The sequence below is a fragment of the Saccopteryx bilineata genome, chromosome 8, assembly GCF_036850765.1.
Source record: "Saccopteryx bilineata isolate mSacBil1 chromosome 8, mSacBil1_pri_phased_curated, whole genome shotgun sequence".
In the NCBI taxonomy this organism is placed as follows: domain Eukaryota; kingdom Metazoa; phylum Chordata; class Mammalia; order Chiroptera; family Emballonuridae; genus Saccopteryx; species Saccopteryx bilineata.
In genome coordinates, this window is record NC_089497.1 from 28895758 (window position 1) to 28912806 (window position 17049).

A 17049-nucleotide genomic window follows, 5' to 3' on the forward strand; every position below is an offset into this window, starting at 1 on the left:
CTTGCCCCTTCAACAAACAAACAACAAACAAACAAATAAACAAACAAACAATGTAAGGAGAGAAAAATTGCAATGGAAAACAACAGTGTATTAAATGAGTCCTGTATAGTCTCTCTTTGGGCCAAATAAAGTTTAATACCCATGTCCAGACAGTTACAAGAATCTATCTAAGGAAAAACATTTTTCTTGCATTTAAGAAGCTTCCTTTACTTATTTAGTCATTAATTCTAGGGCTGATTTTACGCAAATTAAATTAAATGTTTCCCTAAATCAACTAACAATTTTCTTAAATGAAAGCTGATCCTATCACTATTTCACTCTCAAATTTCAAAAGCAGCTCATTTGAATTTTCTTTACAATTCGCTCTACCGTTTGGGCAACTCTAAAGAGTTCTCTGAGGGCTGCTATGACCGGAGGCCCAGGACAGCTGAACCTCCCTCTCAGAAGAGAGTCACTAGTTAACAGTGGTGACTCTGCCAGCAGGCAATACAACTCAGTAATTTCCATTTCCACAAGAAGACTGCTTACACTTATTAAGAACCATCAACACCCATATGGTTTAATGAAGTACTCTATGTGTGTTAACGCACCATTATAAACCAATATTAGAAATCCAGACAACCAGCCTAAAAAGTTATAAGTCTGAGAGAATTAGTTAGGTTCTATACACCGCACACCTTTGCCTGTACTTTTTCTGTTTGGCTATTTTGTGCCTTAGATTTTTAGTCAAATAAGTGCGTTAAGATTTAATTGGCTTCTAACTCAAGAGTCACAAATTTTCCATCTTTATGATACAGGCAAAGGGTAAAGTCAACCATTATCATCAGGTATAGCACCTAGTGTTTAACAAACTAGACAGTTACATGTTTTCAAAACTACGTTCTTATCGGCTATTAATTTATCACTGGCCAAAGATCCTGAGCCACACGTGTTTCAGTGAACCTCTTTCCGTCTTTTCTTTCTTGATTCATTGCTTATTTTGTTTTCAATCTGTAAACATATACTGGGCTCCGACTATAAGCAAATCACTCTGTAAGAGGCTAAGAAGGCTAAGAAGTCAAGAAAATAGAATGTAATTCCTGCCTTCAGGGAGTGCACAGTCTAGTAGGGGAGACAAATGCATAAATCAGGCACTGGGTGACAGTTTTCTAGCAGACATATAAGTAGGTATGGAAAACAGAAAGAATTTCACGATTTCCATTTGGCCACATTCACACTACATACCAACCCAGAACTGATTAACAAACATTTCAATACTCAAACATCTTAATGTATAATGCAAAGAAATGCAGACCACAGGATCCAGGAGACGTACACTGGTAGAGTCCTGCAGGAAGGGCTGGCCAGGAGCGGTCACGAGAGCAGCTGCAGAATCAAACGTTGGGCATATCACTCCTCTAACATCGTTTCTCAGGAAAGGGAAGGGGATGTAAGAAAGGGGTAAGAGGGAACTGTTCTGATATTTACAGAGGCGCCTATTACTCACTCACGGGGGAAATGACAGCAAAATAAATTATACTTGTGTTGAAATGCAACAAATGCAAATGTTGAAGTACCAATGAACAAGAGGAATGTTAAAAACTAGAAAAAGGAGATCAGAACATATGTTGAATTAGTCAAAACTAGACATTTCTAAAAGATTGAAAGATGGCAGTATTATGAATGATTTCCAGTTAACAGACTATACATTTATTTTCTTTTGTAGTTGGACAAAGTTGTTGAAAAACATAAAGAATCTCACAGACGAGTCCTGGAACAGCTTTTAATAGTAGAAAAATCGCATAGGCAAACCATATTGGAGTTGGAGGAAGAAAGGAGAAAACATAAAGAATACATGGAGAAGAATGATGAATTCATAAACTTACTAGAACAGGAATGTGAAAGGTAAGGCTACTTTGGACAAGAAAATGAACTATACTATGTACTCTTACTAACTTCTCGCGATAGCCTGGGTAGTGTACCAAGGATGCAGGGATACCAGCATGAATGTGACACAGCCTCTGCTCTAAAAGATCTCATGGTCCGGGGTGATGGAAAAGATGTGTTTAAAGACTATCAGTGCAATGCAAGAATAACCGGGTGTAATAAGGACTGTGGAAACATAAGTGTTGGGCAGCTAATTGTGCAAGGGATTGCTCTTAGTCCTCGTATATAAACAAGAATAGAAAGTACAATGTATACCAGGCGGAGGCAGAAATGTATCGTATCAGAGGGAAGAAAACAGTATGGGTCCTGAGGGAACTCAACTTTCCCACATAGCTACAGCACTGGGTATAACTGCAGGATGTGAAAAGGAAAGCTTAGCCTGTTGGATTTTATAGAGCTGGCAAGGAGCAAAATTTGTGAGAAGGTGAGTGAATTGACTAGGTATGTTTTCTGAAAGAACTAGTAAGGCAGCATGGAAGCAAGAAAGGAGGAGCACGGGTTTTCCAATGGCTATGGGGTAGAGAGAACGGAGTGTAAGTAAGAAATACTTACGGTGTATAGTTCATTTGAATTAGTGACTAATGAGACTGGAGAGCAGAACAAGGAAAACAAGGGGCCACTGAGAAGTACTAGCCACTTACGAAGTTACAGAATATAGGAATAGGACACAGCTTTTTGTTGTTGAAGGATGTTGGGGAGGGAGAATGGCTTAAAAAGCAGAGGTGGGAACAGGAGATGAGTTCTGTTTTAGACACGTTGAGTGTGAGGTACCCAGTGTATTCCAATGTCCAGTGGGGAGAAAAATATGTCTACAGACAACCCACAGTTGAAAATACACATCTGGAAAAGGATGGGCTGGTGATGTGAATTTGCAGCTGGTGACGGCCAAAGCTGTAGGTTTCTGTGTGGTGGTGTGGAGAGAATTCTGAGAAAAGAACTCTAGAAAACATCAATGTTTTGTGCTTTTCTGGAGGAAGGGAGGTCAAGAAAGGAAGCTTAAAAAAAAAAAAAAAAAGGTGAGGGTTAGAAGAACCAGGAGTAAAAGAAAGCAAAGAAACCGAGCAAGGAAAGATTTTAAAAAAAGAGTAAAAGGCCTGATCAGTGGTGACACAGTGGATTGAGCATTGCCCTGGGATGCTGAGGGTCCCAGTTCAAAACCCCAGGTCACTGGCTTGAGTGTGGGCTTGTCAGCTTGAGCGCAGGGTCATCAACATGATCCCAAGGTCACTGGCTTGAGCCCAAAGGTCAATGGCATGAAGCCCAGGGTTGCTGGCTGGAGCCTAAGGTCACTGACTTGAGCAAGGGGTCACTGGCTTGGCTTGAGCACCTCAGTCAAGGCATGTAGGAGACACAGTCAACAAACAACTAAAGTGAAGTAACAATGAGTTGATGCTTCTCACTACTCTCCACCTTCCTATCTCTCTCTCTTTAAAAAAGATAAGCATTCAAATAACAGTAACACCGAAAAGGATGAGAAAATATCCCAAACTTTGGCAACATGGAGGAGAATGAGGAGCTTCAGACTTTTCAACAGAACAGTGAGAGCAGAAGCCAAATCACTATGTGCATTGACCCTCCCTGCCTTCAGCAGGGAGACGATGGGCCTCATAATGGCAGTGAAAGTAGCTGGGTATTAATAAAGGAAGGGAGCAAAGGGAAATAAACATTAAAAAGCTTGCTTGCTTCACTAGGAAGTTACAGCTTCACAAACTCCCCAGGACATGCTCCAATGCATCAGGGCCTAATCCCCCACCAGTGGGCAGGATTGTTACTCGTCATTCCTGGGGGAGGAATAAAAACAATAAAGGAGGCTGACTGGTGGTGGCGCAGTGGATAGAGCGTCGACCTGGGATGCTGAGGTCCTTGGTTTGATACCCTGAGGTTGCTGGCTTGAGAGTGGGCTCATCAGCTTGAGCAAGGGTTTGCCAGCTTGAGCACAGGTTGCTGGCTTGCCCTGAGGCCCCACCTCTCGCCCTGTCAAGGCACAACTAAAGTGAAGCAACTATGAGTTGATGCTTCTCACTCTCTTCTCCCCCACTTCCTCTCTCTTCAAAAAACAAACAATAGAGGAGAAATTCCTCTGCTGGGCACATGCACAGCATAGCTAAGATAGCAACCACAGAGGCCCATCTGTCTAGCACGGAAAAAGGATCAGATCGGATAGGGACACAGAATCCCGAAAGATCTAGGAAATGGATTGGTTGGGCGAGGAGGATCCAACACCAACTTTAACTAACCAAGTTGATTGGTTAGTTAAAAGGACACCTAGTCCTTCCCAAAGCCCAAGGCAATATAATCAGCTTAAGGAAGAGCTAGTTCCTCTTCTTTCTCTTGCTTAATAGTGCTCTCCCCCTCAGTTCTGGAGTTCCCAAGGAGCTAGCTCTAGAGGCCACGTGGGGCTGGCGGCTGCCTGAGGGCCAGAGGCTGCACAGACTCCCAAGTGCAGGCTCTGAGCACAAGTCTGGGCATAGCAAGGCAGTGCCAGCCAGAATGCAGCCAGGAACACAGACAGTGCTGGCTGGACAGGACAGAGGCTGGACTGGACTAAGCTCTGCTAGGAATTGAACCGTGAAACAGAACATCTGGACACCGGTCTTCGTAATGGGTCCAATGAAGACTAGGCTGGACTTTCTCTATGGCAGGTGTCGGTCAAATAAGTTTGTAAATATGATATATATGTTTGCTCGCTTATAGTTTGCATTGGGTGTGGGGGACAGGCTGTAAGCAGGCAGGGTCGTTATAGCCTAAGGCTTAGTTTTAGGACTAAGCTTTCCCCACACCCTTGACTGTTGCATGATGTGGGGTGGTGCACTCTTATGAGGAATACCATTTATGCCTCAGATAAGTGACTTTGTATCAGAGATTTCCCTGTTTGTACATTGGATTAAAGGTTTTGATTTCTACACTATAAAATGGGGCAGAGGAGCCCATGCAGGAGGAGAGCAGAGAAAGGTCACGTGGAGGAGAGGAGAAGCAGCCAAGATGGCAGAGTACTGAAAGAGAAGCTAGTTTGTGCAGAGTTTGTGCAGAGAGGAGAAGGAGAAAAGAGATGAATAAGGCTGATGGGGCCTTTGATTCTAGGAAACTTGGATAAGTCAGTGGCTTTGGGAGCCCTGAATGGAAAGGGAAGTGTTTTCCCACTGTGTGTGTTTCTTGCCCACCAGGTGCAAGCTAGGATGAAAGCTAATGGCCCACCAGTTCTTGGCTTTTTTGTTTCATTACCGTCTGTCCAAATCAAATGAGAACCTGCATGGGCCAGGCGGCTGTGATAGTGGCTGTGGCTACTGGCTTTACAGCAGGACAAATGGAAATGAGATATTGGGAACCTGAGGGCAGTCTTCTGTTTTGACTCCATTAAACCTCACCAACCCACAATCTTCCATATGTGAGTCCTTTGGAATGTCTTCCCTGTGACCCTGTGAAAGAACGCCATTTCCACCCGCAACAATAAGGCATAACTCACTTCCACCTGCACTGAGACCATGTGCACCACAGGATTAAACAAATACCACCTAACGGGACAGGAAGTGGGGGAAACTCTTATAATTTCAGATAAATATGCACAGAGGAAGTGTTTACACAACAGAGGAAATACCATTAATGCTTCATTTTTGAACGACAAATGACCAAATATACATCATCACCGAGTACCTCTAACTTTAGTGAGTGGTTCTCCTCAAGCACAGTCACCCCTCACAAAAGCAAGACTAACTTGTCCTAAGGGGTGAAAAAATAACGTCTACTTCCTTCCCCAAACAGAGCGATGTAAACCACTCCTAAATCAGTGACCCTCTGTGCTGAGAAACAAAGAAAGACATCACTCCCATAAAAGGGGGTTGGGTGACGACAGCTATAATGGACTATCTAATGGAAGCTCTGAAAAACACTGTGAAGGTTGAGCATTCATATATCTTAAGTGTTGGATAATATCTACTTGGAAGTAAAATAAAATTTAAGGAACACATGATTGAGATAGTTCATTTGAAACCTTAGATTTCAAATTAAGGCTCAATTTCTATGTTTTCTTTGGAGAATTCATTTTATGTGGAAAAACCCTAAAGGAGACTGATGTCACATACTGAGTTCAGGCCAAGATGTTTGACAAGTGATGTCTTCATTGTAATCAGTAAACAACTAGCTTTCCCACTGAGGGGCTGAAGGACAGGGATCAGCTCAGGAAACCCTGTTTCCAAGCAAGTTAATGCAAAGTTTCCTTCACTGTAATCTGTGTGGTTTGGTCTGTCCGTAAGATAATATTATATCCACATTTCATGACAACTTTCTGTTCACTGACCAGCTCCAAAGTGTGGATATGTATGTACCAATGACTTGAATTATATAGTTGGCCGAAGTACAAGTGGAGTCTATGTGAAAGGTTTTATACAAAAGCAATGCCAGTAATTTTTGGCCTTTCTGGATGGCTTCATAGCAGAGCCAAAACAAAAATCACTTTAGTCAGTGCAATTTTGCAAAATATTCTAATAAGTGAAATGCCAATTTTGTCTGTACTTTCATAAAGTTTGCCTATTTTTTTTCCTTTTTCAGTTCAATGGGGGAAAAGGCTGAGAAGACAAAAAAATTTTTTTTTTTATTTTTTAACCGCTTTTAAACCATCATTTTTTTAAAAAATACTAAAACAAACCATGTATACTAACCATATATATTACTGTATTTCTGACCTTTAAATAATCACTAAAGTGGGAAACAAGTACTGTAATGGTAACTCTGTAAAAAAAAGTGGCTTCAAACATGGACTTTTTTAAAAGCTTTACATTTCTTTTCACAACATCTCGGCCAAGCAGGCTCGTGCTGATGGTCCTCGTTTACAAAGTAGGGGTTCAAAGGGTAGTTTTTAAAAAGCCATATGGAGAAGGAGTCACAGGTAGAATGAATTTCTTGTTCGTCTCCTGGCTAGGGACCAGAGAGCACTGGCTCAGGGGCAGATGGGTATCTGAAGGACAGTCACAAGAGACCCAGCCTCCAGGGTGGTTGGCTTGACCGTACCTGGAGCTAAGTCCTATGCTATTCAGGTTTTTAGTAAAGAACGGAGCACTTCTACCTCTCTCTGTGGCTGAAACAACTTTGTAAAGAAAGATTTCCGTCACCAACCCTTCTCTGCGATGACAGGCCTGTTTTCTCGATTGGTATCAGACAGGTGGCTGAGATACTGAACCATATTTAACTCTCCTGTTGAATGAGTACAATTGAACTTAGAATAATGCAAGGGTTAGGGGCACTGACAGCTTTGTAGTGGAAAATCTGCACATAACTTTTGATTCCCCAAAAACTTTTTATTTTTTAATTTAAGGGAGAGGAGAGGAAATAGAAAGACAGACTCCCACATGTGTCCTGACCAGGATCCATGTGCCAACCCCCATCTGGGGCCATCCTTGCAACTGACCTATTTTTAGCACCTGAGGTGGAGGCTCCATGAAGCCATCCTCAGCACCCAGGGCCGATGTACTTGAATCAATAGAGCCATGGCTGTGTGAGGAGAAGAGAGAGAGAGAAGGGGGAGGAGGGGTGGAGAAGCAGATAGATACTTCTCCTGTGTGCCCTGACCAGGAATTGAACCCAGGACTTCCACATGTTAGGTCGACGATCCACCACTGAGACAATCAGCTAGGGCTGATTCCCCAAAAACTTAACTACAGTTGTTCCTTGGTATACATGGGGGACTAATTCCAGGAAACCCCACCCCCACACCCCAGCCCATGAATACCATAATTTGTAGATGCTCAAGTCTCATGTAAAATAGCATAGAAAAATGGAAACATTTGGCTCTCTGCATCCTTGGATTCCCAACCACAGATGGAAAGTTCTGTTTTTGACCCATGGTTGAATTTGCAGTTGCAAAACCAGGGATTTAATGAGGTTGGCTCAGAGGTAGAGCTTCAGCCGGGTGTGTGGATGTCCTGGGTTTGATTGCCAGTCAGGGCACATGGGAGAAGCACCCATCTGCTTCTCCCCCCTTCTCCCCCTGTCTCTCTGCCTCTCTCTCTTCCCCTCCCGCAGCCATAAGCTTGATTGATTCAAGCAGTTCAGCCCCGGGCGCTGAGGATGGCTCCATGGAGCCTCTGCCTCAGGTGCTAAAAATGGTTTGGCGTGGCCCCAGATGGGGATTTCTGGGTGGGTCTCCGTCAGGGCACATGCATGAATCTGTCTCTCTGTCTCCCCTCCTTTCAACTTGGAAAAGAGGGGGAAAAAAGTACATATAAGTGGACATGGGTAGTTCAAACTTGTGTTGTTCAAGAGTCGATGTATACTGGGCAACTTTCAAAGACATCTCTCCAGAAGCTTTAAATACTCCCTTGAAATATGTAATCTGTTATTTTTTTAGTCTAAGTAACTAGTTAATTAGCTAGTTAGTGCTGCTTGCTGTTCATTTATTGACTCATTCACTCAAAAAAACAGACCCCAAAACCCAATTAATTGAATGTCTGATACATGCCAGGTCCTGTGCTAGGTAACTACGTAGAGGACATGGATGTGGTATCCACCTACATGCAATCCCAACTGGTTTGTGTATATGTAAAACAGAGACACCACTGTAAACTTTAAGACCTAGTACTAATTCTCCTAAGGCACTTATAGGATCATGATTGGTAGATTTTAAAAAGGCATGATAATGGTAAAATAACATAATAACATGAAATACTCAGGAGAAATCAATAAACACATTAAACTAGAATACTAGACAATTCAGGATCTTCCAACTATTACCATTAGGATTTTTAGTTTCTTTGGTCTTAAATCTCAGCTTTTAAAAATATTCCACAAAGCATAACAAAGTGGGTATAATGTTTTAAAAAATATAAATAAGTCTACTTTTAAAAAATCATATTTGGAAAGCCAGCAGTTTTAAATTTCATGCACACTAAACTATTGTTGTAGAATACATTGTACTCAAATGCAATCATTTCCTTTCGGTTTTCTGGCAAAGAGTTATGTGTATTACATATTCTTGAGATTATGTCTTGCAAGTAGTGAAATGAATGCCAGATCTCCATTTGACCTCTGTCATGGATATCCAGTTCTTTGTCAGAAAAAAATGGAGACCTACCACAAACACATATTTTGGTATTATAATTCTATAGAGAATCTCAACATGATCAGCGTATACTTCATATACACCAGACCTGCTGCAGGATCTGGGCTGGAATGCAGAGAGGTCAACAGTATCTCATGAGAATACCAAAACATTTAGGACTGTACACCATGACTTAACTTTCAAACATATGTCACAAAACCATACGCTGTAACTGCACAATGCAGCGGTTTCCATACAAGACCATTTAATTTTAGAGGTCAAACCAGATACAGTGATGATGCTATTTGATTGCTTTTCCTTCCCAGAAAGCCGAGCTAAGCTATATAAATAATTTTGGGTGTGTATTTGGATACATAATGATTAGTGAATTTATTGCTTACAAAAGAATACTAATGTTAAAACGTAGTCATAAGCACTGTGAGGGATGAACCAGGAACTTGGAGATAGGAGACTGTGGTCTACAGACCACATCGGCAGCTAGCTCGTGTTTAAGTTTGGGCAAATCCTGTTTTTCTAATCTTATGTATAAAACACATGGGACAGGCTGTAAGATTTGTACATCTCTTTCAGACCTAAAAATCTGATTTGATTATATGATTGTTACAAGTACTTTTTTACTTCAAGCCTTTGATTCTAATCCACACTAACAAAAGAGGCCAGTGAGAATGACAGCCCCTCTACCACCAATTTAAAATCCAATCTGTGTTTTCAATCTTAAAGGATGTCTGGATTTAGGTGCAGCCTACTCCTTCAGTGTCACCTATTCAAAACTGAACTTGGTATCTTTGCAAATCCAGATGAATTTACAATGTTTCTGTTCCTGTCAATGCCACCACCGTGACTCCAACTATCAGATAACTATCTGAATCCCAAATGTAAATTAGAAAAGACCAAGTAATGTAGACCAAGCCCTGAGTTTTGACTGTGAAAAGCAAGACCCATCAGGTCTCAGTAAGAAATTCCCAAGTCTGGCTGCTACATAGTAGTAGAGCCAGACCAGAAGCTAGCTCTCCAGGTAATACTATACAGTATTTGGTACTATTCTCTTCAGAATCATTACCAGGTACTCAAGTCTTGTACTTGGAATTGTGGGAGGTCCAGAAGAAATGTAAGATATAATTATATATAATATAGTTGGAGAGGCTAGACCCTCATAAAATAATCTGTAGATGGTTCAGTGAGGATTTAGGTGTTCCTTCTATGGTACTGAAACCACTATTGCAACATTTTGGAAAGGCAGGCAAAAAAGTAAGAATTGTAATTATCTAACAACTAGCCCAGCTCTAAGAGAATGCCAAACTTACAACAAGCTTTGGATAACTATATCTAACTCATAGCTACTAGTTTACTAGCCCTTTAAAATAGGAAGTCAAAGACTAAACATGGAAAGGCAACCTCAAACTTCTGTTCCAACTGATTATAAACTATAAAGAGGAAAAGAGTCATTAAATTATATGAAAATGGAAATTTTTGCCTCATAAATGGAAGTCAAGGTGGAACAGAATTAAATTGTATCTTGAACTCTCAACTTGCAGGTAACCTTTCCTGGCAAGTGTATTATTCCCTCATGAGAAGTTGAAGCCAAACAGCTTTGGCCAGCCATGAGGATGGAGATGCCTTGTGTAAATGAGGGGCAAAGAGCCGTAAGAAATGATGATACAGCCCTGGCCGGATGGCTCCGTTGATTAGAGTATCGCCCTGATATGCAGAGGTTGCCAGTTCAATCACCGGTCAGGGCACACACACAAGCAAACTGATCTTTCTCTCCCTTCCTCTCTCTCTAAAATGAATAAATTTTAAAAAAAGAAATGATGATATATTGCCATTTACAACAACACGGATGGACCTTGAGAACATTATACTGAGTGAAATAAGTGAATCAGAAAAAGCTGAGAACTGTATGATTTCACACATAGGTGGGATATAAAACTGAGACTCATGGACACAGATACAAGTGTAGTGGTTACCAGAGAGACAGGGGTGAGAAGGGTTATAAAGAGGGACAAATACAGTGACGGAAAAATGATTTGACTTTGAGTGATGGGCACACAACCCAATCAACAGTTCAAATGTTATAGAGGTGTTTACCTGAAACCTATGTATTCTTATGAACAAATATCACCCCATTATACTTAATTTCTAAAATAAACAATAAACAAATAAGTAAGGAGTAAATAGCACCTTCCAGAAAGGCCTTTTTTGAAAAGGGTACAGGGTATTTGAGTAAAAGCATAGACCTATAGAACATTAGTTTGAACCATGTTCCTGTCTTCTCATTTCGCCCACCAGCTATCTGGCCTTGGTCTTAATCTCTGTAAATCTCATTTTCCTCATTTGTTAAAAAAAATTGATATGGATCTCAGGTTCTTGCAATTACTACATCATCTACTGCATAGAAAGTGCTAACTAAGTAAGGTGTCTGATACATAGGAAGCACTCAGTAAACATTTGCAACTTTCTTCAAATTTGCCTTTCTTCAAAGTAGATTATTTATACATTCTGTATCACAACATTGGGCACTTTTAGGATTGCCAAGAAGGCATTTAACTAGACCCTGTGTGGGGTGCTAGGGATGTGATGATGCGTAAGAGCTTCCAAGGGGCATACCTTTCAGTGTGGGGCAGGCAGACACGAAAGCAAGTGAAATGTCGTGTAACAGGTACAACGACAAGAGAAAATACAGAGGAGGCACAAATGAAGGATCCTTCTTCAGGTTTGGTTATATATCATTTTCTTCAAAGTAGGGGTATTATTGAATTCCTAATGATCTAACACTGTAACACCGAGCTGGGCTCTATAATGCTCAATGAACTTTTTTAAAAAAATCGTAGAGACCTGTAAAGCCAGTAGCCAAGGCCACCATCAGAGCCGCCTGGCCCATGCAGATTCGCATTAGATTTGGACAGTTGGTAAAGAAACAACGGAGCCAAGAACTGGTGAGCCATTACCTTTAATCCTAGCTTGCACCCGGTGGGCAAGTAAAAACACACACTGGGCTCCAAAAACCACTCATTCAGTGCTCACAAAGCTACTGACTTATCCAAGTTTCCTAGAACCAAAGGTTTCTAGCTCACTAGCCTTATTCACCTCTGTTCCCCATCTCCTTCTCTCTGCACAAATTCTGCACAAACTCTGCACAAACTGGCTTCTCCTTCAGCAGTCTGCCATTTTGGCTGCTTCTCCTGGCCTCCTCCATGTGGCCTCTCTCTGCTCTCCTCTCTAATGCTAATTTCAGGAACCGAGAGAGAGCAAGCTCCCGGTCTGCCCCACTTTATAGTGTAGAAACCAAAACCTTTACTCCAATATACAAACAAGGAAGTCTCTGATACAAAGTCATTTATCTGAGGTATAATGGGATTCCTCATGAGAGTGCACCACCCCACATCAAAAAGGGTGGGAAAGGCTTAGTCCCAAAACCAAGCCCCAGGCTACAAGGATCCTGCCTGCCTACAGCTGGCCCCCAACACACATTAATATAATCACACCCATCCCAAGCAAGAAGGGTAACTAATACCATCACCTGGGCGACAGACTTCCACAAGGGCAGTGCCATCTTTAACAAAGTGAGCATAATATATTTTATCTGCCCAACAAGACCTATTTCCCCTTTTGGAAATCATTCTACTTAGATAAAGAGAAATGTTAATATAATGGTATTAAAAAGAGCTCCACCTCCCACATATACAAAATGAAGAGTCACCCAATGTGGTGGTTCTTAGTACACCAAAAGACTCCACTTGCTCTCTGGCCTGCCACTGTCACAAGATCCCCATACTCATCACATCTATTTGCCTAAAGTCAGTGTGAAAAATCAAATATTTCCGCTAGATGGTAAGTGGGCTTACTTTTCACAGTTCCTTCTGCAGGACCAAGAGAGTAGAAACACAGTATGTTGAATGAGTGACTGAAATGTAGAAAAAGTTGTTAACTTTTAATCTATTATTTTTCACTAATAACTTATCACAAATCAGCTCTGGATTCGTTCTCTTCACTTAGCCCGCTTTGGAGAACAGTAGTATACGAAACAAATCAGTTCTGATAGGGGAAGCCCAATGAGCTTGCGAGCTTTGCAGCTGCCACAAAGAGCAGATAGAAACGTGGGCAGGCAGGTCCCTCGTCCCTCATCAAGGCATTGGAAGGAAGAATGATCCTTCTAAAGTTAAGACAACATCAGAAACATTAACTACCAAAAAAAAAAAAACGAAAACAACTCTCCACTTGTACCTTGCACAGCTTTGATATCCTATTGTTTTTCACCAACAAAAAACTCATGACATTTTCCTAAATCACCAACTCATTTGTACCATAATTTTTAAGTACATGAATACTAGTGCTTCATACAGATGTAATTTATTTAACAAATTCCCTATTGTGGGCATTTAGATTCTTTCCACTTGTTCTCTTTTATAAAGAAGACTATGATGAAAAGTTTCAGACTCCAATTAATTTTTACAGCTCCCTGATTGTTGCCTTACAATAAATTCTTAAATGTGGCATTGCTGGGTCAAAGTTGTGAACCTTTCAAGGATTTTAAAACTGTAGCTAAATAGTGCTCTATAAATAGACTATCTATATGATCAGAAGCAATGAGGGAGAGTACCCATGTCTTACTTTATAATGTTGCCTGGGACTAATCTTGAATCTAACCTCATTTTTAACCTGATACGATGTTAAAAGTATGTCAAGCGAATGTCAGTAACATGAATCAGATTTTCCCATTGACCTGGACTTTGATTTTAGAGATGTGTACTTGTTAAGAAAAAAATTCTAACACATCATCAAAATCATACTTAAACACAACATTTTTTTTCTGATGGGGTAGCGTCACTGGTCTTCCAACACTGCTTCTGTAACTCCTTCTCTAAAAGGCCTGCAACCTCCTCCCCTTCAGTAATATCCCACACCAAGACTTCAAGTTCAAGTCAAGGATCCTGGCTCACCTTTCCCGCCACATGAGGGATTCGGCAATAGTCCACAACGCTCAGAGCACTGACCTTACATGGTCCTGACAAGTTTAAATTGAACATTGCAGAATCCAAATTTCGCTTTGTCAAATTCTCTCTATAATAATTCAGTTGGTTTGAAGTATGTAAGAATTGAAATCAATTTTTTTTCTATTTAATGCAATTTCTACTCACCAACTCTCATTTCCTCCCTATTTATCACGCACATAATTTAGTTCACAGCATTTTCCATTTATTTCTGTCAATTTCACAGTGACAGCATGAAATGGCTGAGATGCCTGGCAAATAAGTAATTTGTTTTTTTTTGTTTGTTTGTTTGTTTTTCATTTTTCTGAAGCTGGAAACGGGGAGAGACAGTCAGACAGACTCCCGCATGAGCCTGACCGGGATCCACCCGGCACGCCCACCAGGGGCGACGCTCTGCCCACCAGGGGGCGATGCTCTGCCCATCCTGGGCGTCGCCATATTGCGACCAGAGCCACTCTAGCGCCTGAGGCAGAGGCCACAGAGCCATCCCCAGCGTCCGGGCCATCTCTGCTCCAATGGAGCCTTAGCTGCGGGAGGGGAAGAGAGAGACAGAGAGGAAAGCGCGGCGGAGGGGTGGAGAAGCAAATGGGCGCTTCTCCTGTGTGCCCTGGCCGGGAATCGAACCCGGGTCCTCCGCACGCTAGGCCGACGCTCTACCGCTGAGCCAACTGGCCAGGGCCTAGTAATTTGTTTTTTAATAAGATGTTTTAGAAGAAACATACTAGCAGAATGTATGAAGCTAAGTACATGTTTTCTCAAAAATAAGTAATTTCTGCCCTGGCTGGGTAGCTCAGTTGGTTAGAGCATCACCTGATATGCCAAGGCTGTGGGTTCCATCCCCATCAGGGCACAAACAAGAATTAACTAACGAGCCTGACCTGTGGCGGGACAGTGGACAAAGCGTCGACCTGGAACACTGAGGTCAGTGGTTCGAAACACTGGGCTTGCCTGGTTAAGGCACATATGGGGTAGTTGATGCTTCCTGCTCTTCCGCTCTCTCTCTTTCTCTCTCTCTCTTCCCCTCTCTAAAATGAATAAATAAAAATCTTAAAAAAAAAGAGAGAGAAAAAAGAACTAATGAATGCATTAATAACTGAAATAAAAAATCAATGTTTCTCCCTCGCTCTAAAAGATAGATCAATAAATAAAAATGAATAAAAATAAGTTCTAGCTCATAGTTTTGTCACTTTATATCATGCATTTTTTTGTTCTAAGTATATATAACATTCAGGGCATTTCACGCTGTAATAACAACTGGAGTATACAGATATATATATGTAAAAGAAAAATGTAGAAAAAAAAGAGTATTTTATGTGCTATCAAACAGTCTTTAGTAAATATTTCTTCCAAAGATAGTAGAGAGGTCTCAAAATGGAATATTTACCATCTGTGTCAATAGATAGGACCAAATATAAGTGCAATTAAAGCGAAAAAACAGGCCCTGGCCAGTTGGCTCAGTGGTGGAGCGTCGGCCTGGCGTGCAGGAGTCCCGGGTTCGATTCCCGGCCAGGGCACACAGGAGAAGCGCCCATCTGCTTCTCCACCCCTCCCCCTCTCCTTCCTCTCTGTCTCTCTCTTTCCCTTCCGCAGCCAAGGCTCCATTGGAGCAAAGTTGGCCCCGGGTGCTGAGGATGGCTCCATGGCCTCTGCCTCAGGTGCTGGAATGGCTCTGGTCACAACAGAGGGACGCCTCAGATGGGCAGAGCATCACCCCCTGGTGGGTGTACCGGGTGGATCCCAGTCGGGCACATGCGGGAGTCTGTCTGACTGCCTCCCCATTTCCAACTTCAGAAAAATACAAAAAAAAAAAAAAGAGAAAAAACACTGGGCTTTCAGTCAAGATGGCAGCATAGGTAAACACTGTACTTGAAGCCTCCAATGATGACATCAAAATTGCAATTAAGCTAAAGAACCACCAACCATCATTCAACACTGCCTGAAATCTAGCTGAACAGAATCCCTATAACTAAGGATATAAAGAAGCTGTACTGAACCTAGTAGGAGCAAAGATGCCAACAAGCTGGTCGACACCCATATGTGCCAGTTAAAAACGTGGACTGACATCTTGGCTACAGAGGACACTTTGAGGAGTGAGGGTTCCCAGCCCACACCAGAACCCCTAGCCCAGGGTTCCAGTGCCGGGAAGAGAAGTCCCCAGAACTCCGGGCTGTGAAAACCAGCGAGGATTGTGGCTGAGTGAGAGAGAAGGCTGCTGGAGACGCAGGCATTCTATTTAAAAGGCCTACTCATGGACTTACTTGGACTCACTTGCTCTCAGCTCCAGTACTGGGGCAGCAGTTTAAAAGGTGTCAAGGACATATAAGGAGGGAATGAACTGTTGGACTGTGGGATGAGGGCTGGAGGGGCAGTTTTCTCCAAGACAGAAGTGCTGGCAGAAGCCACTGTTCCTTTGCTGAGACCACCCCTCACAGAGCCATTAGCAATGAATCACCATCAACCTGGCTAACACTGTGCCCCACACTTTTGAGTCCCTGAAACCTGGACCCACTCAACTTTTGGGCGCACCTAAAGCAATTTCCAATGTCTTTTCTATACAAATGGCCTGTATTAGCTCATGCTGCTGTCCTAAAATCTCTCAGACAAGCAGCATCTAGCCTCCTTGTACCTCCTACCTGCTTCTAAGTGGCCCCAGGCCTGGCACTAATGGCAGCCGGCCTTAATTCACAGCTTGCCCTCTCCTGGGCACCTCTAAGCCCAGCACAAGAAGCAGCCATCTTCAGATCACTCTGTAGCTCACACTGGGCTGCCTCAGGCCAGGCAGAGGTGGTGACTCATTGTCACTTGCACCTCCTGGGAGGCCCCAGAATCAGCACACCAGGTGGACAGCTTCAGACTGTGCTGAAGCAACACCCAACCACCTCCACAACACACTTAATGGGTAGACTCAACAGGCACCAGAGTCTCACTGAAGCCAGTCCTACTCCGTGTGGTTGGGCACTGCACGGCTGATCCTCTGCTATGGTCACGGCAAGTTCTTGCAGCCACTCAACCTAGGGATAAATCCCTTCTATTGACAGCAGTCAAGGCTCAACTACAACAGGAAGGTGCACACAGTTCACC

General features: G+C 42.4%; 2 protein-coding genes across 7 annotated transcripts in view; one reads left to right on the forward strand and one right to left on the reverse strand.

Moving 5' to 3' along the window:
- CMSS1 (cms1 ribosomal small subunit homolog) overlaps positions 1-17049 on the reverse strand; it is a 430962-nt gene that overhangs the window by 307826 nt on the left and 106087 nt on the right. The window lies entirely within an intron of this gene.
- Positions 1-17049, forward strand: part of FILIP1L (filamin A interacting protein 1 like) — a 327587-nt gene that overhangs the window by 210392 nt on the left and 100146 nt on the right. For both annotated transcript variants that reach the window (XM_066241790.1, XM_066241791.1), the window contains exon 4: positions 1706-1884. In XM_066241790.1, coding sequence (XP_066097887.1) covers positions 1706-1884 — 179 coding nt within the window. The remainder of the gene's footprint in view (positions 1-1705; positions 1885-17049) is intronic.